General features: G+C 57.3%; 2 protein-coding genes and 2 long non-coding RNA genes across 6 annotated transcripts in view; 1 reads left to right on the top strand and 3 right to left on the bottom strand.

Annotated features, from left to right (window-relative positions):
• GALNT9 (polypeptide N-acetylgalactosaminyltransferase 9) overlaps positions 1-24,893 on the top strand; it is a 74,351-nt gene that overhangs the window by 15,026 nt on the left and 34,432 nt on the right. The window contains exon 2 of one of the 2 annotated variants that reach the window (XM_032471509.1): positions 15,621-15,801. In XM_032471509.1, coding sequence (XP_032327400.1) covers positions 15,621-15,801 — 181 coding nt within the window. Of the gene's footprint in view, positions 1-15,620; positions 15,802-22,368; positions 23,080-24,893 lie in introns of those variants that run through there. The other variant, XM_032471510.1, reaches the window with a different exon arrangement.
• LOC116660918 lies at positions 1,339-2,391 on the bottom strand. The gene is made up of 2 exons (XR_004316572.1): positions 2,202-2,391; positions 1,339-2,029 (listed from the first exon to the last, which is right to left on the bottom strand). It is a non-coding gene; the product is annotated as an uncharacterized LOC116660918 (long non-coding RNA).
• Positions 11,286-14,716, bottom strand: LOC116660917. Its single transcript, XR_004316571.1, has 3 exons — positions 14,586-14,716; positions 11,889-11,963; positions 11,286-11,423 (listed from the first exon to the last, which is right to left on the bottom strand). It is a non-coding gene; the product is annotated as an uncharacterized LOC116660917 (long non-coding RNA).
• Positions 15,819-22,379, bottom strand: LOC116660916. 2 transcript variants are annotated; one of them, XM_032471512.1, is made up of 2 exons: positions 21,628-22,379; positions 15,819-18,790 (listed from the first exon to the last, which is right to left on the bottom strand). In XM_032471512.1, exon 2 carries the CDS (start codon positions 17,350-17,352, stop codon positions 16,420-16,422), a length of 933 nt encoding a protein of 310 aa, XP_032327403.1. In that variant the 5' UTR covers positions 17,353-18,790; positions 21,628-22,379; the 3' UTR covers positions 15,819-16,419. The 2 variants fall into 2 exon arrangements, with proteins under 2 accessions (XP_032327403.1, XP_032327402.1); XM_032471511.1 differs by having other exon boundaries at positions 19,758-22,379.

Consider the following 24,893-nt stretch of genomic DNA (forward strand, 5'->3'; position numbering starts at 1 on the left):
AGGAAGAAAATGAGAGATGGGACTCCGCCCCTGTCCTGGCTCCAGGAGGTGGAGAGCCCAGCCCCACAGCTGCCCAAGGAAGGGCCGTTTCTCCCTGGCTCTGTCCGGGTGGCTCCAATCTGAGGGGACGTGCACGGCTGATACACATTTAGAGAAGGCTTTAAACTTCCAAGTGGATACTGGGATGGATTAAGGCTTACGGGGCTATTGGATGGAGGGAGTGTAGTTTGCTTGAGAGAAGGATGTGAATTTGGGGGTCCGGGGATGGAATGCAATGGACTGAATGTCTGTGTCCCCCAAATTCTTTTGTTGAAGCACTAACCCCAGTGGGATGGTGTTAGGAGGTGTGGCCTCTGGGACATGACGAGGGTTAGGTGAGTTCATGCCGGGGGCCCCTTGATGGGATCCGTGGCCTTACAAGACGAGGAGACAGAGATCTGTGGGCACACACCAAGGAGACCACTGAGGACACAGCAGGAAGGCCGCCGTCTGCAAGCCAGGAAGAGGGTTCTCACTAGGAGCCAGGTTGACCTGGACTTCCAGCCTCCAGGACCATGCCCAAGATGACTGAGCTGGGCGGGGCTGGGGAGGGGAGGTACCAAGCCGTGTGGCCCTCTGCATTTGCAAGGTTGGCGTGATCTCTTGTGCTTGTCCATCATTCCTTTTCTGGAAGGTCACCGTCTCAGGAAGGAGCTCGAGGGCAGCACCCACAGTGCCAGCTCTGTCTCCTTCAGGTTGGGGGCTTGCGGTGGCCCATTCACTCATGCATTCATTCAGTCACGCATCCATCCATCCATCCATCCATCCACAAGCACTGCCCGAGCACCTACTATGCACTAGGTTCTCGGGCTTCAGCACGAGCAAGTGCCCCAGACTCTCCACCCCCTGGGGACCCAAGTGTGGGCTCCGAGGTCTCCTGCCTGTGGCCCCAGAACTGGGTTGGCCCAGGGCACCAGCCCTTCCTGGGAGATTCTGCACTCAGGAAGGAGCCCAGAACTGAGCCTGCCAGAGCCAGGGGCATCCACCACCAGAGGCTGCAGTGGGAGTCCGGGTCCGGCCACCTGGACCCTCTTGGGCAGCGTCACTTAAGCCAGGTGGCCACTGAGGTGACAGGACACCCAAATGCCCCTCATACCCCCTCCCTAGCCACAATCAGGCCCAGACCTGGGGCAAGCTGGCACTCACTCCTGCCAGGAACCGGCTGGGGGATCTCCACGGCCCCATGTGCGTCACAGAGTGAGAGAGCCAGGACATCCGTTTTGCCAGATGCTCCCCGTCATTCCTTATCTCCCAGGCTTTGGCCCCATAAATATGCATATTAGTTGAACACAAGTGTTATGTCGGAAGATTTATCAAATCTGGTATTAGCCTCAGTGAGGATATATTTTACAGGTATTGTCGTGTTTTACGAAATATTCATGGCTCCTGAGTTTCGGAAGGGCAGGCTGCCTTCCCACTATTGACAATATGTTATGGGTTTAAGTCCCCGGGGAATCTTAAAAGACCCGTCTGTAATGAAATTAGCCGTTGTGTTTGGCGAGAGGGGATGGAACTGAAGCTGGGAGGGACATTATCTACAAAGGCAAACCAGGGGCTGTCACCTTTATCTCCGCTTTGTAATCATCAAAATTAATAGTCAGGCACGTTAAATTGGCCTAAATTCTCAAAGGGTGCAGAGAGAGAGAGAAGCCAGAGCCAGCAGGATGTTCTGTTCTCTGCCGCGGCCACCGTCCCCCACCCCCACTCCCTACACTCCACCAAGTCGCCCGCCAAGGTCGCTGGCACGGGAAGGACACTGCCTGGAGCCCGGGGGTGGGTGACGGCGGCCGGCTCTCCTGCAAACCATCCGGTCCTGCTCACTGGGCTTCATCCGGAGAGGAGGCTGATGGCCTCTTTGATCGGAGGGCAGAACTGAGAGGACCCACTGTCCGGCAGCTCCCGTCCGAAGCTTCTGTCCTATTCTGTCCTGGTGTGTTTGCTCCGTGCCGGTCATTGTCGGGAAGCATGAATCTGTGGCCTGGCTGGAGGCCTGGATGGACAGCATCTGTGTCTGCTCCTTGGGGCTCGGTAGAGCCCCTCCCACCCCCTTCAAGATCTGAGCCCCACATGGGGTCCATCTGGCCCTCTGCCCTCCTCTCCTCTGAGCCCTCAAGTCTGCAGGTCAGAGCGTCCTCTGGGGACGAAGCGAGCCCCGGACTCACACGTCTCCCGGGTCCCCATCGTTCTTCACGTCCGTCCTGTCAGCTGCTTTCTGCTTTTTCACAATTGATGTTGTTTCTGTTGTTTTAAATCTAACATCCTTAGCGGTTTCACAGGGGCCTGTCTCTCCTGCAGACAGAGTCCCCTCCTCTGGGCCGCCGGTGGCCGTGTGTCCCCAGGGGTGTCCTGACACCGGAGCCGTACCCTACAGGCCCGCCCAGCCTCCCCACTTCCCTAAGGCATCTTCACTCTGCCTCTTCCTCTCAGATTATCTTGTGACCGGCAGCCTCTCCATTGGGGCTGTTTCCTCTCTCGGAATATTGGCTTAAGTCACTGTGACAGATGGAAATCAGTGACTCAAAGAGAAACTGGGAGCTTGAAAGCCACACTTCCTTCCAAGTTGAAAAATCGCAGCCACCCACACACCCCAGGTTTCTGTGCGGGAAGGAGTGGGTTGGCCAAGTGTGAAATGACTGCTGCGGGAGAGGGGGTTTGAGGGGGCTCCTTGGGAGCTGACAGCTCTGTCTGTGTCCCTGGGCGGCTCTCTGCCTGGGATGGCCAGCCAGGTCCTTCTTGGGCGGGGGCTGCGTGCTGGGGAAGGCCACCTGGCCCTTATTGTTACAGTGTCCTCTCATTCCTAACGCTTACCCGCTTGCTTCTCTGGGTGGAGAATTCGGAGTCCTGACAAAGCCCGACTAAAATGACCTCACTGCGTTGTGATTTGTTTTTCCCACGGAACGTGAAATCCAGGGGGCTGGTAGATGTCCTCAAGAGCCCAATTTCATCTGAATTCCTATTGTGTGACGTTAAACCTCATGGTCACACAATGGCTGCCCCAGCCCCAAGCATTGAGCCCTCATTCTCACTAGGAGAAAGGGGGAAGGACTGTAGATAAAAGGGGAAAAATTTCCCCCCCAAGCCCCACGTATACCAGTTGAGTCTGTGCCTCTCAGATACATTTCCCAGAAATTCCACCTGGCAAATTCCACTTAAACCTTGTTGACAGATCTCGGTCACACGTCATTCTAGCTGCAAGGTCAGCCCCTCACAGCGCTGGAGGCCAGAAGCCTAAAATCAAAGTGTCCGCTGGTTGATTCCTCCTGGAGGCACTGAGGGAGAATCTGTTCCAGGCCTCTTTCCAGCTTCTAGTGGCTCCTGGCCATTCTTGGTGCTCCCTAGCTTGTGGGTGCCTCACTCCAATCTCTGTCTCCATGGTCATGCAGCCTTTCCTGTATGTGTTCCTCTGAGCCCTCTCTAAATTTTAAGGACCCTTGTTGGATTCAAGACCCACCCTAATCCAGGATGATCTCATCTCAAAGTCCTTGATTTAGTTACAGCTGCAAAGTCGCTGTTTCCAAATAAGGCCACATTCACAAGTTCCTGAATAATGCTTTGGGGGCCACCACTCAACCCACCACCCCTCCATCCATCTAAACCAGGGCACAACCTCTCAATCTCCCGTAGGGAGGGCCTGCGAAAGGAAGGGGCGGGGCCCTCGGCTGCCCTGCGGAGAAGCAGACCTATGCGGCCAGATTGCCGGGTGGGTTCCCAAGGAGCTGGAGGACCATCCACATAAAACCTACTTGGGTGGGCTTCAGAGAGGACCACGTGCGGTAAACAATGCCAGCGGCCCCGAGGCGGTGCCTCTGAGACTTGGTCCCCGCCGCCAGCTCCCGTGGCTCCCCCATGTCAGCTGCTCCTCTGCTGTGTCCAGACTTGCATGAGCCGCTGCTGGGGGCCAGCGCCCCAAGGGTCCTGAGGCATGGTGGGGGCAGTGGCTGTGCCTCAGCCATGCCTTTCCAAGCTCCCGGTGGGTACCCTCTGCACCAACCTCGTCGCAGGCAAGGGTGAGCGAGTCCCCTATGCCCACCCTGCAGAGTGGATCCACGTGCGTGGGGAGCCTGGGCATGCAGGTTCCTGAGTCCCCCAGACACGCTCATCAGCCAGCCCCAGCCAGGGCCCAGGGGCCTGTGCCTTCTCTGGCTGCCCTGAGGTTCTGGGGGCCAGACTCCTGAAGAATCCCCTGGTCCAGGGCTTACCTCCAGAGCACCTGCACTCCAGGAGCCAGGGTACCAGGGACAGCTTCACTCCTGGGCTCCAGGCCCGGCCCTGCCGCCACCCAGCTCACGCGGCTTCTCGACAGACGCTTTCCGCCCCTCAGACCCCTGCATCTGACAAGTCTGCGCTCCTGCCACCCCTGGGGCACCGCAGTTCACGTGGGCTGACTGCAGACGAAAAGGTTTGACTGCCCAGCCCAGGGCGACTGAGAAGGGCTGGTGAGAGCACACCGTGCCCAAGACCCCAGTCCTGCCGGGCATGTCTCTGGCAACACTGTCCTTGGTCCCCTGACCCATCCTGGGGCCGTCAGGACCCAGGACAGAGGAGCGAGGGAGGAAGGACCCGGACCTAAGTTAGAGCCACTCGGCCTACTGTGTTAATTTCCCGGGCGCCGTGACAACGCACCGCTGCTGGGCGGCTTGACACAGCACAGATTTATTCTCTCACAGGTCAGGAGCCCAAAATGGGTTTCCCTGGGCTAAAGTCAGAGTGTGGGCAGGGCTGAGCTCTCCGAGGGCTCCTGGTGGGATCCTTCCTGCCTCTTCCAGCTTCCCGGGGCCCCAGGCACTCCTCCTTCCTCCTTCGCAGCTGGCCGAGTCCCTCCACTCTGCCGCCACGTAACACGCCCCCTCTCTGTCTGTGTCAAGTCTCCCCAGCCGTCTCTGTCCAGGGATCTTTGTGATGGCGTTTAGTCCTGGATACTGGGTCCTGGGTCCTGGTCCATCTCAGGGTTCTTGACTTAATCTCACCCGCACAGTCTCACGTACGTTTAAGGCACCACATCCACTGGTTCTGGGGAACAGAACCTGGTGTCCTTGGGAAGCATTTCTTAGCCTGTCACCCCTGTCCTGGCCAGCTGACAGATGTAGACCCTCTTTGTTAACCTGATGTGACTTATTTCCCCAGATATGAATGAGTTGTTGATATTTATAGACGAGAATCTGTGTTGCGTTCTCTTGAAAGTCTAGAAGATCCGGCATCTTTGGACCCGTTAGATCTGGAGCGGGGGCCCCTCAGGTGGAGCACGTGTGCTCGCCGCCCCAGTCCCCACCATTCCCTACTGCCCCACAGCACAGGCCGGGAGACGGTCCCTGTTTATGGTGAACTTCCATCGTCGCTTTTCTCAGGGCACATCAAGAGAACGCATCTGGGAAACGTGGTCCAAGCGACTCACCGCAGCTCCCGAGTCCCCCCCCTGCCCCGACGTCCTGCCCCCCAGCCCTGAATCGGTCTCTGCATGTGAACAGTGCCTCACACCCGCTCCCCGAGGTAGCGGCCCCTCGCTGTGATGTCTCCAAATTATCTCTTGTGGTTAGAAAAGTGCACTCCCTCAGGGCACAGGGCAGGAGCCTCAGGTGACTGTTCCGTGAAAGCATGACAGCTTGGGGTTGTGACCTCTTCCCACTACAGTGGTGATGGATGTGAGGGGGAGGGGCCCTGTGTTCACCCCGACTCTCAAACAGAAACTGCTTTTCCTCTGGAAAGTCAAATCATTGCCTCTGAGACCAACAGTGTTTCACCAGAGGTGTCATCCCCGAGCCAGAGAACCAGAGCAGAGGATGTCCTGGAAGACGTGCCCCCGTGAGCACTCCACTGTCAGACGCACGGTGGGACTTCGGATAGGAAAGGGCCCTCAAGTTGTGTCTGCCTCCTCGGAGCCTTTCTTTCCACCCGGACCTGGACAACTTGCTTCCTACAGCCCAGGACCCTCCTCTGCCCCCTCCACCTGGAGTCCCAGACACCCGGGCCACTGGGAGAGCCACCCACCCACCAGGCCCCGGTGCCGGGCCTCAGGCCCTGTTCTGCCTTGGCCAGCCCAGCTCCTGTCTATCTACCTGGGCGTGGATGGAGTGCGCATGAGTGGGTCACCCACCTGGGCTGGGCTGGAGCACACCTGAGTGGGCAGCCTCCCTTTGTGTAGACAAAGATGGCCCTCAAACCCTTGCTCTTGGCGCTCAAGGTATCACAGAAGGGGGTGGTCCCTCCTGGTTATTAATCCACTTGGGACACATGCACACTGTTGGCCAGTCAGGTATCTGATTGGAACCCTGCGGTGGAGAGGGCAGGCCACGTGGGTGACGGCCACATCATGTGTGAGGAGGCTGGTTCTTGAAAGAACTAGAGAGGGTCTGCGCAAGTGGGAGGCGGGAGGTGGGTGAGACGGAGGTATGAGGCCATCCGTGTCCACGGGCCGTCTTGTCCCCAGGGAGCTCTCGTCCTCTCCCACCTGGACACCACTGCCAGATCATCAGCCTCAGCACGGCCCCTCCAAGGCCCCTCCACCCCTGCGCCTGCCCCTTCAGGGGGTCCCGTTTCCTGCAGGCTCAAAGCAAGAGCCTCTGGAGGTTCCAGGAAACCGTATCTGACCCCCCCAGGCCCCCGCCAAAATGCGGAGTCAGCTGCCCTGCATCACTCCCCGTGAGCGTGGCTGGCCTCAGCACACTGTCCCGTGATCGCCTGTTTATGTACCGTCTCCTGCCTGGACCGCGAGCCCCTTGAGGGCCCTGGGTACCGACCCCCAGCACCCGGCCCGACTCTGGGCATTTGAGACACTTTGTACATTTTTGATGCGTGGATGAAGGAATAAATGGTACAGCCACAGGAGGAGACTTCATGTTTGCAGGCATAAAAAGCAATGTTCATGCAGAATCCTTAGTGACATAAGAAAATGCTTAAGATGCAGTGATACGAACAGAGCGCAGGCTTGTATATACATTATGTGTGTTTACTGAATTCAGTTGGAACTGTTACAGGGAATCTTATAAAAGTAACACAGAGCACTAACATATGGATCCTGGTTTCCCTGTGGACAGGGATCCTGGGCGGCCCCTTGTGTGGGTTTCCAGAATGTTCTGCAATAAGTATTCATGACCTTTTCTTTTTTTTTTTTTAAAACATTTTCTATTGAGTTATAGTCTTTTTACAATGTTGTATCAAATTTACGACCTTTTCAATCGGAAGAAATGCACTTTCTAATTAGAAAAGTAAAAGCAAATATTGCTGGCAACAGAAGACAGAACTAAACCTTCTGGAAAGAGCCACAAAAACACTTTACCCTTGACCCAGTGGTGCAGCTTCTGAAATAAGGGGGCAATGCTGAATGTGTAAAATGAATAAATAACTCAATGCACAAGTGCACAGGAACTGTTAGGGCGGTGTTCAACTATTGCGGTGGTTTGAAAGATGAATATTAGTTATAATCACTGTCGGGTCACACATAACAGTGTCGACTGAAATGAAACGTGCCACCTAAAAGTTGAGAGTTACGTCTTATTCGGCGGGCTCCCTGAGGACTCGAGCCCGGGAGGCGGCCTCTCAGACACTCTAAGAGGCTGTTCCAAAGTGGCAAGAGAGGAGCCAGGAGATACGAGTTTCTGCAACAAAACCCGGTAGTTGGGACATCAAAAGATGACTGTTAACTGAAGAAAACCAGACGGCTCAAGGTAAGGAACTGAGCGCTTTTCTATGGATGGGAAGGTGCAAAGGTCTGGGCTCACTGAAATCACTCCTGTGATCTGCACCTCAGCTGTCCGGGGCCAGTGTCCTGTGCTTTCCCATCCTGAGTCCCCTCAGGGGGCACCGCCGGGGGTGGCAGCAGAGGCCGGGCTGCCTGCTGGTCTCCACCCTGAGTTCCCTCTGCTCACTGTGGGGGGCAGTGGCGGCTGATGACTTGATGGCCACAGCGTCCTGTGTTCACTGATATGGCAGGCGACATTTCCCGTCCACAACAGCAGAGGAGACTCTGACAGTAACTTTAAGTGGGAGCGAGGAGCAGGACGCAGACGTGCACAGCTGGTGCCCTCCTGCCCCTCCCCAAGGGCAATGCGGAAGTGGGGAGCCGGCGGCTCTGGGGAGCCCGGGAAGCCTTGGTCGTCCCGGGGTTTCCGCTGGGCTGGAGAAGCTTCCGGAACGCCAGCTGGTAGCTTACTTTTTGAGAGAGACGTGAGGACTGATAAGGGGTTCTGCAGATCCCCCAACCGGGGCTTGTGTTCTGTCTGGAGGCTGGGACACGGCCACACTCGTTACCTGTGGTCACCTGGTGGGTCCTCATGCCGTGCTGACCGCATTGTTCACGCCACCGTCCCTGCCTGTAAGCCCGACTGGGAGGGGCGAGGGCTGGGGACGGCGTGCCCCTTGGACAGGGGGAGCCCCTTGCCTGCCTGGAGGGGAGCCAGGAGCCCTGTAGACCAGCAGGTGCCCAGGAGAGCCCGGAGCCCTCCGTCCGCGTGGGCAAAGTTGGGTGTACTTGGAGAGTCAGGCGCATCCCGTGAAAATACTCATTACGAGGGTGCGTCCCTCCTGCCCGGGTCGGAGGGCAGCACCTTCCTTTCGTGAGGTGGTGTAACAGTAATCATAGTCGTGATCAGTGTCCTTGACGTCGAAATGAAAAGCTGGCGACCTGCGTGGGTCCCCGCTAAGATGCTTCTTCGAGAGGCTCTGGTCTAGGGCACGTGGTTAAGAGGCTGGGCTCGCCGCTCCCTGGCTCTGCAGGCACGGTGAGCCTCAGCGGTCTTCTCTGTGAAGTGGGGTGATGAGGGCGCCCGGCGTAGAAGGGGACCGTGGGGTGTAAAGGCGCAGAGCGTGGGCAGCGCTGAGCGCGGGGCCCGGGCAAACGAGCGCTGTGACCTCCAGCCCAGACCGGCGTGAGCAGCCTGGCTTTTGTGTGTTTGGCTGGCTAGCTGGATTGTCAGGAGAGCTGTCCGACAAAAGTTTCAAAGGCTGAGCTAATGACTGCAAACTTCCCATCGTTCTCAAAATCACATCTTATTCAAGGATAAAATGACAAGCTTTCAGCACCCTCTCCTGGAGGAGGAAGTGGAGGATGTCAAGCAGGAAAAAACAGCCCCTCTGCTCTCGCTGGGGAAGCCCGGGTGCCATGCCGGTCAACCTGACCACAGGCTGAGTGCCCATCGGGTGTGAGGGACGGTCCACCTCCGCACGTCCAGTTCTCGGAATCCGCTGGCCGCAGGCCACGTCCCAGCGCACCGGTCCCTGTGCCACGCTAACAAAGCACCACACACCGGCTGGCTGAAGCTGCAGACATGTGTCCTGTCACGGGTCGGGAGAAATCTGAAGTCAAGGCGTGGACGGGGCTGGGCTCCCTCCAGGCGCCAGAGAGGCTCCTTCCTGCGTATTCCAGCTCCTGGTGGCTCCAGGTGGCTCCAGGTGTCCTTGGCTTGCGGGCTCATCACTCCCGTCTCCGACTCTGTTGTCACATGGCTGGCTGTCTTCTCTGTGGACGTCTGTGTCCCAGATTCCTTCTTCTTATAAAGGGCTCCAGTCACTGGTTGGAACCACCCCAACCCAGCACGACCTCACCTTAACTAGCAGCACCTGCAAAGATCCTGTTTCCAAACAAGGTCGCACCCAGAGGTCCCAAGGATCAGGGTGTGAGTGTAGCTTCTGGGCCACAGGTCAGCCCACCGCCGTCTGCAGAGCCTGGTCTCTCGCTTTTCCGGGGGCCCTCACATCGAGGAGTCCCAGGGAAGGGCAGGATGAGGGCATTTTGCCACTCCCGCCACCCCCAGCACCTGGTCCCGCCCAGTGCTGGGCGGCGCCGGGAGCTGGGAGATGTGCGGACAAGAGCCCAGTGCAGGTGTGGCCGCAGGAGGCCGTGGCAGGCTCCCCTGACCATCCCTTCTGTAATACGTGGGCCTCAGACCCTGCAGGAACGGACTGGGCCATCTTTAATCCTGACAACTTTCTTCTCTCTCCATTTGCCTTCATTTCCCGGGGGGACTCAGTCAATCCTGTCTCTTTAGAAGGAATTCTTTGCGAGACAAGATGTGAGCCAGCACTGGGAGACAAGGGAAGAGGGGAGCTGAGAGCTTCAGAAACCCTACAGGGAAGCACCGATGTGCGTGACTTTCCTTAAATGTGAGATCGGACCTGTGGGTTTGCAGTGGGAGGGGGAGCTGGTACAGATCTTTCCTGCTCCAGAGGCCCGCGGCAGGTGGCTCCGGCCCCTTCGTCCCCGCAGGGGTACTCCGGGGTGCCAGCCTCTCAGAGCTGCCGCAGCCTCCCCAGGGTCAGCCATTCCCGCAGGGCCAGATGACACCCAGTGGGGCCCAGAGATGCTGACCTAGGACCTTCCCCGTGCTCTCTGCAGCATCTCCCTACCCTCCTGGAGCCAGGGTCCACGCAACATTCCCATCCACAGCACACATCTGCACCTGTGAAAGGGTGAAAGGCTGTGAGTCCTGTTCCACGGCAGAGATCTCCTGGGTCCCCACTGAGCATCGCATCCCCTGGGTCCTTCTTAAAGATGCCAGCTCCCCACCTACCCTGGACCTGCAGGATCGGACGTTTCTGGTGGGCCCATGCAGTGTGTGTCCTCCCGGGTTGCAGCTCAAGTTTGAGAGCCGCCATCTAAGGGCAGCTGTCCCTCCAGGGCCCAGGATGATGGCCTCATGGGGTTGGGTGCTGGCTCCTTGCCCCCCGCCTCTGTCGGGCTCAGTCACTCACCCTCCATGCACTCACCCAGCTCACGTCACTCCCGGCTCCGTGGCTGCTGGAACAGCCACAATGTGGAACACAGACAAGGCTCCTGCGCTCTCATTCCAGCAAGGGCCAGTGCCCAGCTGGCCCCACCAGCATGTCCACAGCGGCTGCTAAAATATCAAAGTGCAGTCCTCTCTCGATAGTCACAGATTCTGCATCTGTGAACCCACCTGCCCACTAAAATTTATTTATCACCCCAAAACCAACACTCGTGGTGCATTCGTGGTCATTTGTGGACACAGGCCCCTGGAAAACGATGGCTTCAAGGAGCAAGGACGTGGAGGCCTCTGCAAGGCGGGGATCCTGGAGGCAGCGTCTCCTGGAATCTTGCACCCCAGGCACTCCCCTCGAGTCCCAGCCCTGCCGTGAGGGGTAGCTGCCACAGGAAACTGGACCCTATGCCACAAGGCAGGTCATTTGGAAGCCCGGAGCTCTCGGGAGGCAGCAGATCACAGCAGCGAAGTGCCTTCCCTTGGTGCTATAAACTGAAGTAAAACGCACAACCTGTAACTTGAGAGTTATGTTTTATTCAGTGGACTTCCTGAGGACTCGAGCCTGGGAGGCAGCCTCTCAGACCCCCACCCAGGCAGGGGAGAAGCCAGGATGTACAGGAGTTCTTCTGTAACAAAGACCAGGCAGTTGGAACATCGAAAGATGACTGTTAACTAAAGAAAACCAGAAATCTCGAGTTAAGGAATTTAGTGCTTTTTTATGTGTGGGCTCATTGAAATCACTCCTGTGATCTGCACCTCAGCTCTCCAGGGCCAGTGCCCTGTGCTTTCCCATCCTCAGTCCACTCGGGGGCACCGTGGGGGTGGCTGCAGAGGCCGGGCTGCCTGCTTGTCTGCATCGTGAGTTCCCTCCGCTCACTCTCGGGGGTGGCGGCAGTGGCTGATGACTTGATGGCCGCGGGGTCCTTTGTTAGCTGACATGGCTGGCAGTATTTTTCATCGACAGGGCCATGTTGCCTGTGCACAGATGCTCATTCTGGTGCTTGCAAACGGTGTGACCTTGAGCACGTGACTTGACCTCCCTGTGTCTCAGTTAACTCATTTGCCAAATGGGGTGAACTACAGCCCAGCCTCACAGGGGTGTCGCGGGGAAGGAGCGCGCTCATGTCTAAAGGATACGTGCTGCCCGACTGTTACTCTTGTCATCCTTGTGTGTTCACCCTAAAAAGCCGTACAGAAACTCAAGATCCAAACCTAAAGCAAAACAAAATATGCATAACTGGGGAGAGACTAATAGAGTATCGGAAAAAAGCAATCAATACTGCCCTGACATCTGAACATTTCCTCACTAAGCGCGAGGTTTAGTTAGCGGCAGAATTCCACGTTGGTCCTCATGGTCCCTCATCACTTGGCTCCACCGCGAATAATATTTATATAATCACAACGTATCAAATGTGCAGCCGTCTCTCCTTTTAGAATCCACCTGTGGTCAAATCTGTGAGAAGTTATGTGGGAGGCCCAGGGGGAGGCATGCTAATGTCTTGTCTTTGGTTGTTGTTTTTTTTTGCAATTTAACATTTAAATTATTTATTTTTATTGTAGTAAGAACACCAATCATGAGCTCTATCCTCAGCAAATTTTTAAGTGCACAGTACAGTATTATTAACCAGGCACAGTGTGGTATGGCAGACCTCTAAGCTTACTCAGATACGTGAGCACATACATGTCTGAAACAAATATATGTGTGCAACTGAAACTTCGTACTCATTGAACAGCGGTTCCCAGGGGTATGCTAATTTTTCATCTAACCCAGTAGACAGTCCATGGACAGCAGCTAAAGGTGATGCTTCCAGAAATACAGCCTTAAGTGTTTTCATTTTCAGGTCACAAAGGTAGCGACCCAAATAACTAAAAATAATAACGTAGCTGAGAAAAACCAATGCAGGGAGGAGCAGGGCAGGGATGTAGGTGGCGGTGGTGAAAATGGACTGAACTCCTCATCTGTTATGCCAGGAAGTCAAGGGAAATTGTCTCAGGCTGACAAAGCAAGAACTAGACCCATAAAATTACTCTTGTCCGTGCAGTGGACCAAATGAGGACTGAAACTGGAAAAAAAGCATTTTCTTTGGAGAGTGGGGCTTGCAGAGGGGGAGAGCACAGGAAAGGTTAACTCTTCATTTTATAGCTCTCTGGATGTTTTGAATTTTTCAACATCCGCGTGTTTTAATTTTATAAGGGAAACACTGGTGCGAATGAGCCCCCCCACCCCCCGCCACCTGTGCTGTCAGGGCCTGGCTGCTGCAGGCGTCCCCCACCCTCCCGGGGCCCCTTCTCCTGGACGTCGGAGCTCACTCTGAGGCCCGGGCCCCCATCAGCAGTGAGACTCTCTCCAGGTCTGGAAGCACCTCTGCCTGCGGGAGACGTCTATTTACAGACTTAAAAAAAATGCAAGTACAGCACAGATGTTTAAAAATAGCCTGATTATATATACTTCTTGCAATACTAAAATAAGAAGTGGAAGTGATTTGTGTCATGTAATTTTCAATTTCACATCCAGTGGGTATCCTTCCATCCTGCATAAATGCCAACAGTACGTTTGCTGTTTAAGATGGAATATTCCAGAACACCCCCTCCCCCAGCTCTGGTGAGTAGAAGACCCCACCGGGCCTGTGGAGGAGGCGGGTCAGCCCCCTCAGTCCTGCCTTCGCTGGGAACCACTGAAAGATAAACCGAGGCATATTACAAATTTTAAGATTAAATTTGAACAAAAATTGATTGGAATATGGCCGTGCCAAACCGGAAGTGCTTGGGAGTGCTCCGCCCACAGGAGCTGGAGAAAGTAGAGACAGAGGAGGTGCAGAAGCAAAGCAAAGGGGATTGTTAACTGGCTTAAAGCCTGGCTGGCTGTGGGTGGTAGGCTGTGGGTGGTAGGCTGTGGGTGGTTGGCTGTGTGTGACTGGCTGTGTGGTTGGCTGTGTGTGATTGGCTGTGTGTGGTTGGCTGTGTGTGATTGGCTGTGTGTGGTTGGCTGTGTGTGATTGGCTGTGTGGTTGGCTGTGTGTGATTGGCTGTGTGTGATTGGCTGTGTGTGGTTGGCTGTGTGTGGTTGGCTGTGTGTGATTGGCTGTGTGGTTGGCTGCGTGTGATTGGCTGTGTGTGATTGGCTGTGTGTGATTGGCTGTGTGTGGTTGGCTGTGTGTGATTGGCTGTGTGTGATTGGCTGTGTGGTTGGCTGCGTGTGATTGGCTGTGTGGTTGGCTGTGTGTGATTGGCTATGTGTGGTTGGCTGTGATTAGCTTTGTGTGATTGGGTTTCCACTTGGTAACCTTGAAGTGTTACAGGCTTAGGTTTGGGTCTGTTTGCATAGACACCATGCACTGGCCCCCTTCAGCCTAGTGGCCTGCTTGTTTAATTAATTTAGAAACCTAAGGAGGGGTGGGTATCACAAGAGAAGAGCCTGGTGCCGTGTGGAGCAGCACGTGACATCAGTGTTAGATATTTCCCAGCGTTTGCACTTCCAGTGGCCTGAGGTAGGACCAGAGACCTCTGCAGAACGGGAATGGGAGCTCATCCCAACTCCTCCCGGCTTAAACTTCTGCCCTCTGGCCCCCCCATCAAAGCTGAGATGCGCCAGAATTGTCCATCCCAGCGAGAGCAAGGGGTGTTGTCCTTGCCCGGTGGGCCCTGCTCTGGTCCCCAGTTCCCTCTGGGGATGACATCTCCTCTTCTGACGCAAGTGACCAAATAGAACATTCCAGAAGAACACTCCCCCGGCCTGGCCTTCCCAGGCACCCGCGTGTGCACATGCACCGGGGCCCCCCAGGAGGGCTCCTTTGCAGCCAGTGTCGCCCTCACCCCCGAGGTCGCCGCTCTCACCTCTCAAGATGGAGTTGTTCGTCTGCTCCTGAACTTCGGTGAATCAGACGTTTTCCTCTGTGTCTTTGGAGGCTTCTTGCTCAACAAGGTTTTTTTTGAGATTCATCCAGGTTGTGGCACATATGGCCGCTCTCTCCTTCTCATCCCAAAGGAGCACTCCGTAGAGTGGACCTACGGTTGTTCTGAATTCTCAAGACCAGCAATGTCAAGGGTTAGTGGGCAAGTGGGGCGGCTGCTTTGCACTTCTTAAGTTCTTTTACTTTTATTTTACATGGATATTTTAATCGAGGTGTAGTTGATTTACAATGTTGTGTTACTTTCTGGTGTACAGCATAGTGACTCCATTGTGTATATGAATATGTTCCTTTTTTATTTTATATTTTTTAAAATTAGTAGATTTGGGGGAGGAGGGTACAGCTCAGTGGTAGAGCACATGCTTAGCATAAGTGAAGTCCTGGGTTCAAGCCCCAGTATCTCCAGTAAAAAATAAATGAATAAATAAACCTAATTGCCTGCCCCTCCCCCCAAAAACTAAAAGTAGATTTTGCTTCTTAGAACAGTTTTGGGTTTACAGAAACATTGGGTGGAGAGCACAGAGAGTTCCCATTAGCCCGCTGCCCCCAAAGTTTCCCCCGTGATTGACACGCTGCATTAATACGAGGCATTCGCTGGCGCGTCGTAATTGCTCAGAGTCCACAGTTGACTCGAGGGTTCACTCTTGCTGTTACACGTGCTCTGGTTTGGACAAATGACACGTACCCACCCTTGTGGAATCACACAGAGTCGTTTCACTGCCTAAAAATCCTGTGCTCTGCGTTCACCCTCCCCGCAAACCCTGGGCAAACGCTGATCTTTTGCTGTCTGCATAGCTTTGCCTTTCCTGCAAGTCCTGGAGCCGGAAGCCTGCGGCATGTGAGGAATTTGCTGAGTTTGCACCTAAAGAAAGGGGCTGTTAGGGAGAGGCTGGGAGGCTGGACAGGGAGGATGCAGTAGGCCCTGGCACCTGCCTGACGGCATTTTTCCTCCTTCCGCCAGGCCTCGCCAAGCCCATTGGTCTGATGGAGGGGCCGGGCGGCCTGGGCCAGGGTGGCATGGCGGCCACGCTGCATGAGGACAGCCAGGAGACGGAGAGGAAGTACGAGGAATTTGGGTACAACGCACAGCTCAGCGACCGCATCTCCCTGGACAGGACCATCCCCGACTACAGGCCCCAAAAGTGAGTACAGTCCCCCCCCCCCCCCGCCACAGGTACCTCCAGGCAGCCCGCCACGGGCTCCCGGGCTCCCGCACACAGACCTTCCCAAGGACGGGCTGGACAGGCCGAGAGGAGGGAGGGGCACCCTCCCCATCAGTCTGCTTTCCTCCGATTTCTCTGCTCTCGGCCACGGGCGTCCTCTTTCGGTGCCCAGCTCCCGGACGTTGGCTGTTCTGTCCCTCTGCCTTAGCCCTTTGCAGGTCTGAGAAAGCTGGGCTGCGCCATCGCTGATGCTCAAGGTGCTGCCACGGACACGAATGATGCAGGTGACAGGTGACAAGCTTGGAGTCAGGCTCTGCCCAGTAGGCTTGTGCTCTGTGCTTTGGGTCCAGTGACCGCGATGGTGGAGATTCTGTCTGCAGCGAGCATTGCCCGTGTCTGCAAGGCAGTCCTATGTCGGTCACTTGCCTGTAAACCCCCGTCCCACCTGCCCCCGAAGCCACAGCGGCTGATGAGTCAGAAGTCAGATCCCCTGATGGCCTTGCCTTCTGGTCACTCAGGACCGACTTCTGGTCTCAGATGGTTGCATCCTGTGCTGAAGCTCACAGGTAGCTTGGCAGAAGTCACACCAAGGGGACCTCATTGCTTTAGTAAGTTCAGCCAAACACAGGTTTGTGGCGAGTCCAGCCAGACTCCTTCCTGTGGCTCCAGCCACGGGAACCCAGCCTGCGCCAGGAACCTTGAGTGAGAAAAGCACTTCCAGGGGCACCTTCCGGGCAGAGGCCGGACTTCGGGGCTGGGCTGGGCAGCTCTGTGGTCAAGGCTGCTGCGCTGAGTCCTGAGTGGCTGACAGGCAGTGCCCCGGCCTCCGGAGCAGCCTTCAAGGAAAGATGGATGCGGGGAGGGGATGTCTACTTTTAGGTCCTGTCTGCTTTGCCCCCCTCCCTGCTGTGGCCTCTGAGAGAGGACTCTGGTTTGGGAAGTGATCCTGGAAGCCCTGGGAGGGGGTAGGAAGGCCGATGGGGAAGGGCCAGAAGTGTGAAAGGGGGTATCATCCTTGTGGGTGCAGGGGGTCGTCGGGAGATCAGCTTCACTGGGGACTCGGGGGGCTGCAGAGCTGGCCTTGGGGCTACCCCAGCCCACTGAGGGCCAGGGGGCGATCCTCACGGACTCCCTGTTCCTCCAAGTTTGAGGGCTTGGGAGGGAGAGAGGGAGAGAGGGAGAGAGGGAGAGCTGGGGCACAGTGACCGGCCCCACCCTGTCCCTTAAGTGTGCAGAACCTGACCCTGGGTGCTGCCGAGTTCCCTGGACTGCCTGGGAGCCTCGCCGGGGGAGGCTTCTGCCTGGCTCCCTGGGCACTCCGGTGACCCCATCCCAGAGGGGTTCCCCTGCTGTCCACAGGGAGCCCAGAGCAGGGCCGCTCCCGCCGCCTCCACCACGCGCTGCTGGCGACGGTGCGGTTTTGTTTCCATCACGTTTCTGTTCGTGCTCACCACTGGTTTCGCACAAGTAATGCCGCTTTCCATTTGCAGCGATGGCACAGAGGTTCCTTTTTGAATTAAAAAAATGCATTTAGGTGTATAACAGGCCGATTTGAAGGAACATTCTAACTAAATAAATAATAACACAGTGGTGCCCAGATGTGGCAGCAGGCACGGACGCGGCCCTGAAGACGCAGGCTTGGGACGCGCCCGGTCTGTGCTCTGAGGCGGTGTGTGCGTGTGTGCAGGTGCGTGGAAGTACACACACGTGCGCGTGTGTTCCAGTGTGTGTCGACTTCTGAATGCCCCCAGAGCGCCCTGATTTCTGGAGGATGAACTAAACGTTACCGCGTCAGCAGGGCTGGTCCGGGTCGGCTCAGCTGCTGGAGATCAGCCCTGTTCTGGGCTCTGAGCTCCCAGGCAGCAGGGGTGCTGCTCAGAGGGCCCCCCAGGGCCAGCCTCAAGTTCATTAATTCACTGGAAGGACTCGCAGGACTCAGCAAAGCTGTTCCGCTCATGGTGCAGTTTGTCATTGTTAAAGGACCCCAGGCAGGAGTTTGCAGCTGCCCCTCACGGCAGGGGCTTGTGCAGACAACGCCCCACCCTCCCCGCCGTGAAGTGAGCACACGCATGAAGGATCACCACCTGTGGGGCTCCCCTGAGCCGTGGGGTCTGGGCTTTTTTACCGGCAGTGAGAGAGAGGGACCCGTTCTCCATGCCTGCACCTCCTCCTTCACCTCGCAGCGCTCGCTGTCACAAGCAGAAGCAGCCCAGTCCTGACCCCGCCTCCCAGCGACCCCCTTCTCTTGGCTGTTCTGCAGAGCCCTCTAGAACCCTCCACATGCCCAAGAGGCAGTGGGCTTGTGTCCAGTCCCGGCTCTGAGTCAGGACTGAATTACGGCGGAGCTGAAGCCTCTCTGTGACCCTCGAGTCCTCCCAGGACCTGCCTTCCGAGCGGTCCCAGCCCACAGCGGTCAAGACGACTGGACCGCTCAGCCATCGCCAGCCCCGGCCAAGGGCAGGGTCTCCCAACAGCCCCGTGCATCTCCCAGCGTCAGGAGCAGTGGCATTTATAGAACAGATGTGAGTCTGCATGTAACAGATGCTGGTCGTCCGCCTCCTGGAAATCCAGCTCTTTCTCTGGGCAGCAGCATCCAGTTTTCACGTGGGGACCCATGGAAACTTTCCGCTCTGGCTGCAGGGCAGATCACATGAAGCCAAGCAGAGCGTATGGTCCACCAGCCACAGTGACTGGCTCAGGGATCTCACAGGGTCCAGGCCAGTGCGAATCTTGGAGTCACCTGAGGCCATGAGGGGAAAAACCGCTTTCCCCCAGAAATAAAACTGCAAGGGTGGTAACCTGGGAGCTGCACCGTCGTCGTCATGAGGGGAAAGCTTGAGCTCTCAGGGCTCACCTGTGAAGCCCAAGAGAAAAATCCAGTGCAGGGCATGACAGAGCTGGGAGCTGGGGAGGAACTGGGCTCCAGTGCCGTATATGAGCACCTGGATCCAGCTGTCCCTGAAGCCACCTGCAATAAATCACAAATAACTAAAAACTGAATCCTCTAGACTCTGCAGTAAATTAGTATGCACACATACACATGCATATATATTTTTAAATTTTTTGGCTTAAGCAAATTTGCGTTGGGTTCTCTGCTTCTTCAAGCTGGAAGGACTCCACCTGGGGTGTCCGGTGTGTCACTGCACATCCTCACGTCCTCGGGAGTGCTCTCCACCAGCGTCTTGCTGGGCCTGGGGTTTGTCTGAGCAGCAGGAGTGACTCTGACTTTCCCTTTGGGCGTTCAGACCAGCCTGCCCCTCACAGCGCAGGCCTGCCCCCTACAAGAAACCTCTGTCTGCGAAAATAAAAGCTGACAGAGTGATCAATCCCGGTTATCATTCTCACGCGACGAGAGAAGACATCAGGGTGCACTTTGAAAGAGCTGCCATTGATAATCCGCCTTAATAGATGGAAACCTGATTTACAGAAGCGCTGATTTGAAGGGGCGCAGCTCTCTGCCTCCCTGAATTGGAGGATGTGGATTTTATTTAGTTATTTACCAGTTTGTTTATATCCCATTTCCTCTCCAAAAAAGAAAGGAGGAGGCTTTGGCGCCAGGCACAAGCCCAGAACTGCCCCCCACCACCCCCGCCCCACACGCGATGTGGGTGATGGACCAGATGTGGGAAGAGGACGACTAACCACGCAGCTGCGGGTGCCCGGCGCCCACAGGGAGGAGCGCCCAAGGCTGGCAGCCCAGCAGGGTGCCGCGCGTTCCAGGGCGTCTTCCGCTCCGCAGACAGCCACAGCTGTGCTGTCACACGTCGACGGCCGTGCCTGGTGCCTAGGAGGCCCTCAGCAACCGCTCATGAATGACTGAATGAATAACTACGTACATGCACACTCAGGCTATGTCCATTGGACACTTTCAAGTTTGGCTTCCTAAACAGCCCGAATCCCCACGGAGCCCCCCATCCAATCAGAAACTGCCTCACCGACTGCTCTGGCGGATGCAGTCATCAGACGCACATGCGGAGGGTAGGAGCACGTGCGTGCGTGTGCACCGTGCATCGTGTGCCTGCAGTGCGACGTGTGGGTGCACGCCTGTGTGTATGTGTTCCCGCCCACAGGCACTTCCGTCCACGCTCCAACCAAAGTTCTCTCCACCTTCCTCTGCTGGAGGCATTACTGACGTCCCCTTGTCTGGAGGTAGATGGCTGTTCTAATTAAGCAGCGGCCTTAATCATGCCGCAAAGCACATAACATTGATCTTGATTACTGAGACTGGCCCTTGGGGTGATGAAAGGAAGACTGGCAAACCCAAATTAAACAGGATCATAAAGCTGAAAGGCCTCATCCAAGCCCCGTCCACGTTCTCGCACAGGAATGTCCCCGCTGTTACGTGTTGGCAAAGTCGTCTTGCGTATTAATCGTCTCGGCCGTGCCCAGCTTGGCTGTTGAGTGTGATGAGGCCAGATTTAGTGGATGGCGACCGCGAGGCAGTTGCAGGCAGGTACCACGTGCCGATCCTGGTTCCCGCGTGCAGGCTCCGCGCTGCCGGTGTTGGAAGTCTGCGAGTGGAAGCAAGAGTCCCGGGAGACGGGACGGAAAGCGCAGTGTCGTCATGGAAACGTGCTGTGTGGCTGGTTTCTCTCCTCCAGGTGGAGCTGCTGCAGCTGGTCGACCCCCTTCCCCTCCCACCGGCCCTGCAGACCCCAAGCCTTGTCTGTGCCCAGGGAAGGGGGCGCCTCGGGAGGGCGGGGGCGCTCGGGTGAGCCTGCCCCTTGGCGTGGAATGGTCGCCGAGGGGAACAGACCCCCACCCGCTCACTCTCCTGTGGGACGGGCTCTTCTTCAGAGCCAGCCGGTGCCCTGCATCAGGGTCGGACAGAAGCAGAGGCCGCCTGCCTCGCGGCTGTCTCAGCAGGGGATTTGCTGGAATGGGGAGCAAGGCTGCTCAACGTGGGGCTGCCCCAGACCCCCTTCGGGAGCAAGGCAAGTACATGCCTGGCATCCCACTTGCCCCGAACCAGTCCACTGTGGACCCTAAGGGGCTCACTGAGCACCCTCAGAGGCCCTGCTGGAGCAGCTGGTGCCGAGGGTAACAAAAGATGTCCGAGCTGAGCTGGACCCCAGCGTGTGGCCTGGCTCAGCCACCCCAGGGACTGCCCAAGAGGGTGCCTGGAGGGGCTGAAGGTCACAAGCCCTAGAGCTGGCACACCCTGCCTCCCTGCGCAGGCAGACGCTGCAGACGCTCCAGCCGCCTGGCCGCTTGTGGCCTGGCCCTTGGCAGCGTCTCACTCTCTCGGGCATGTGGAGGCCTCCAGGCAGTGGGATGGATGCTGTGCCCATCAGCGCACGACCCCCGTGTGACTGTTCCCCCGGGCTCCTGAGAGGGCGTGCGGGAGGGGTCTTTCTGCGCACATTCCGGTGTTCTGTTTCCGATGAGTGGTCTGCCAGGCTTTTGCTCTGAGGGTGGCGTGCCCTCATATCTCCCGAGCGCACGGCGAGGTGAGTCTGCGCCCGCAGCTGGGAATCTGGGGTGCTGCGTCTCGGCCCACGCATCTCTCCGAAGGTGCGTGCGGGCTGGCCCCGGCTGCTTCGTCCGCGCTAGCTAGCTCCTGGGCGTGGAGGAGTGAGCGCACTGGGATCTGCATCACCCCTAGCTCGGGGCACAGGCACCTCGAGTGAGGCTGAGCCTTCCAGGTCCCTACGGGGTGGGCCTGGGTCTCTGTGCACCAGGCGCTGTGTGTGCCCCCGTGTGATGTGTGCGTGGTCGTGTGTGTGTGTGCACAGTGATTGGTGTGCACGTGTGCTTGTACACGCATGCCGTGTTTGTGCCTATTTTGCGTACACACGTACTTACTGGTTTCTGGGAGGTCAGCTGCCTGGATGGATGGATGGACTGAGTCTTGCGAAGACAGGATCCCAAGCAGGAGTGTCCTCCTCCCCGACTTCCCAAGCAGCCTGTCCTGTGCCGGCTTCCCATGGGGGCTGCTCTGCCCCGTGCCCATCGGAATCCGCCTCGGGCTCCCCCGTCGCCCTGGCTGGCAGGGAAGCTGGCGTCGGTGTGGCCCTCGCTCATTTACGACTCCAGGCTCTCTCGACGTTCCTGAGAGGACAGGAGCGTGTCGCACCAGCAGGCAGACACCGCTACCAGGGAGGCATCCACGAAGACGTCAGAGGCAGGAACGCTCCCCGGCTGACGCACTTCCAAGAAGCCTCCTGGCAGCTGTTCCCAGAAACATTCGTCTCAGTTTCCAACGGCGCAGCTTCCTGGGCCTGCGCTAAAGCCCAGATCTGTCTCCTCCGGCAGGAGATGGATGTGTGTCCTGCTGCCGCGAGGAGACGCTTGCTGCCCCCCTGGGACGGCCGCTGCCACTTCATCCTCTCTTCATCCTGCGTTTATTTCTCCGGAGGCACAAAGGGCGTCCCCATAAATTTCCATTAGTGCTGCTGCCAAGGCCCCGCGTCCTGTGAGGCCGGTGGGGACGCTGCCTGCGTTGCGTTCCAGCCAAGACCTCGGAAGTGGCTTTTGAGAGCCTTGTAACAGCTCCTGCTCCTCTGTGGGTTTATAAATCCTCCGCGAAGCGGCTCTGTGGTTGAGGATGTCCTGCTTCTTGGGCTCCAGGTGGGGAACGTGGAGGCTGAGCCGGAGCCCAGCCCCTCCTCCGGCCGGGAGCTGACTGGGCGGGCGTGAAGCCAGCCGCCCTGAGGGAAGCACCCATGGTGCGCCCAGCACTGTGCAGGACAGTGTGTGTCCAAGAAAAGGCAGAGTCACAGACTTTGGGAAATGCGCCCTTCCCGGTTACAATGGCTGCGTTTAAATCCACATCTCAACAGGCTCAAGACAGGAGTTCAGACAAGGGGCAGGGGAACCGGCCTCTCCGAGCAGCGCCTTCCGGACCTCGGCTGGGCGGGTGCGACGGTGGGGGCTCAAAGCGGGGGCTGGAATCATCTGGGGAGTCGTCCTGCACACGCCCAGCAGCAGATGGACTGTCCACCAGAGCACCCACTGGGGTCCCCTCCGTGTGGCCTGGGCCTCCGAGTCTGATTGCCTGTAAGGTGCCCAAACAAAGTCCCAGTGCACGGAGCCTCACGGCTCTTCCTGACTCAGCTCAGAGGCCACATGGCGTCCCTTCCACTGTATTCTGTTGGCGAGAGGCAACACTGCCGTTCACAGGTGGGGTGGCAAAGTCCCGGGGGGAAGCGAGCATCTTTGTAGAACCTTTGGAAAGCACGCTTTCGACACCACCCGTCTCGGACTGCTGCGGGCTGACGTCTGGCGACACACCGGCTGCATGACAACTTGAGGGAGGTCAGATCAGAGGGCGCCTAGCGCACACATCCTAGAGACGGTGTCCTTTTTCGGGGGGAGGGCTGAAAAGTCAAGGCCATGGCTTTGCCACAGCAGGAGGGGCCGGAAGGGGCGGGGTTCATCGCTAAAGGGTAGCAGCGGGGCAGCAGCTGGACAGGGCCGGGCTCAGGGAGGTGCGTCGGGTTCTCTCCTGACCGATCTGTCCGGAGGAGCGTGAACACCCTGGCTGCAGGTCTGAATGTTGAAAACTTAACCAAGTTTAAATGAGTAAAGGATACTCTTCCTTCAGCTTTAAAATGAACCGAGAGTCTCAGCGTGCGGACAGGCCCTGGGTGTCCCTCTACCTCTCGAGGCCCTGGGAGGGGTGCTGGGGTCCCCCTGTCCCTGCGTCGGTGTCCCTCCCGCCGTCCCCACACCGAGCCCCTCTGTCCCTGCGTCTGCCCCACCCCCGGGAGCGTCACTGCGTTTCCAAGCTCTCAGAGCAGCACTCTGGCTGAACTCTGATTTTTTCCAAATGCTGTAAACTTGGTTTATTATCTGTCTGCCAGAAATGGGGCTTTTAACTACAGAGCAGAACCCTCTGGTTCCGCTTAGACGGGCTTACGCCAGGGCTGCAGCGTAGCGGTCCCCATCCCCGCCCCCGCCCCCGGCTCCGGCGCAGGGATGTGGGTGGAATGCCTGCACACGGTCCCTGTAGGGCAGGGAGGCCACTGAGCCCTGAAACCAAGGCCGGTCCAGATGCAGACGGAAACCGGAAACGCGGCTCCCACGGCGCCACCAGCCGGGAGGGGGCTGCAAACCCGAGCTGCCCACCACAGCGGGCAGCCGCTGCCACCGCCAGGGGAGGGAGACAGTCTCACCCTGCGGCCACCAGACCTGGTGTTCTGTGCAAAGCAGGACGGGGAAGCGTGCCAAGCGCACGACTGGCCGGCTGGGCGCCGGGGGTCAGAGACCGGGAAGGGAAGCTTGCGGGGAGGAGGCCGCTCCGGGGTGGTTTGGCGAGGAATCAGGCACAGGTGCCTCACCGCCTCACTAGCGCCACTCCGACCCGTGTGTGATAAACGGCCCCTTCTCGCTGCTCGATATTTAACCCAAACAATGTTTTTAACTGAGAAGGGGCTTATACTACAGGGAAAACAGATGATTTTTATGCAAATTCACATTGGACAAAAATGAGACATTTAAGCAACACTTTTTATTGCACTTTTTCTCATTTGAACAGCAGTTTGTAAGCGGCAGATGTTTGCGACGGGTGTGATTTATAAAGTACAGACGAGCAGGAGGCAGTAAGAGCCCACGTGGCTGGTCCTCCTTACCTTCGGGTCTAGTTCCGGGCTGAGTTTTGTCCCCTCGAATTCTCATGTTGAAGTCCTAACTCCGGGACCTCGGGATGTGACTGTCCGTGGAGGAGGGGCCCCTAAAGAGGTGACTGAGGCAAAATGGGACCGGTCATAGGGTAGGCCCTGGTCCCACAGGACTGGTGTCCTTGTAAGAAGAGACACTCGGAGGGGTGGCCGTGTGAGGACGCAGGGAGGGGACGGCCAACTACAGGCCAAGGAGGGAGGCCTCAGGAGAAACCAGCCCTGCGACACCTGGACCTTGGGCTCCCAGGCCCAGGACGGGAGATCACGAATGTCCTGGTGGTGTTTCCAGGGCCCTGACAGATGGTGCAGGTCAGAACCCTCATCACGGCCTCACGGCACCCCCGCTGCCTGGTCTTAAGGTGCCCCCGCCCCAGGCACTGTCTACCCCACCACCCTGTTCTGCCACCCTCAGCCCCACCCACTTTCTGAAATCTAATTGCTGCTCCCCGG

The sequence above is a fragment of the Camelus ferus genome, chromosome 32 (genome assembly GCF_009834535.1).
Source record: "Camelus ferus isolate YT-003-E chromosome 32, BCGSAC_Cfer_1.0, whole genome shotgun sequence".
Classification (NCBI taxonomy): Eukaryota; Metazoa; Chordata; class Mammalia; order Artiodactyla; family Camelidae; genus Camelus; species Camelus ferus.

Excerpts from the sequence above, each read along its gene's own strand:
- LOC116660916 (XM_032471512.1), bottom strand. The coding sequence starts at position 17,352 with ATGCATTTTTTTAATTCAAAAAGGAACCTCTGTGCCATCGCTGCAAAT.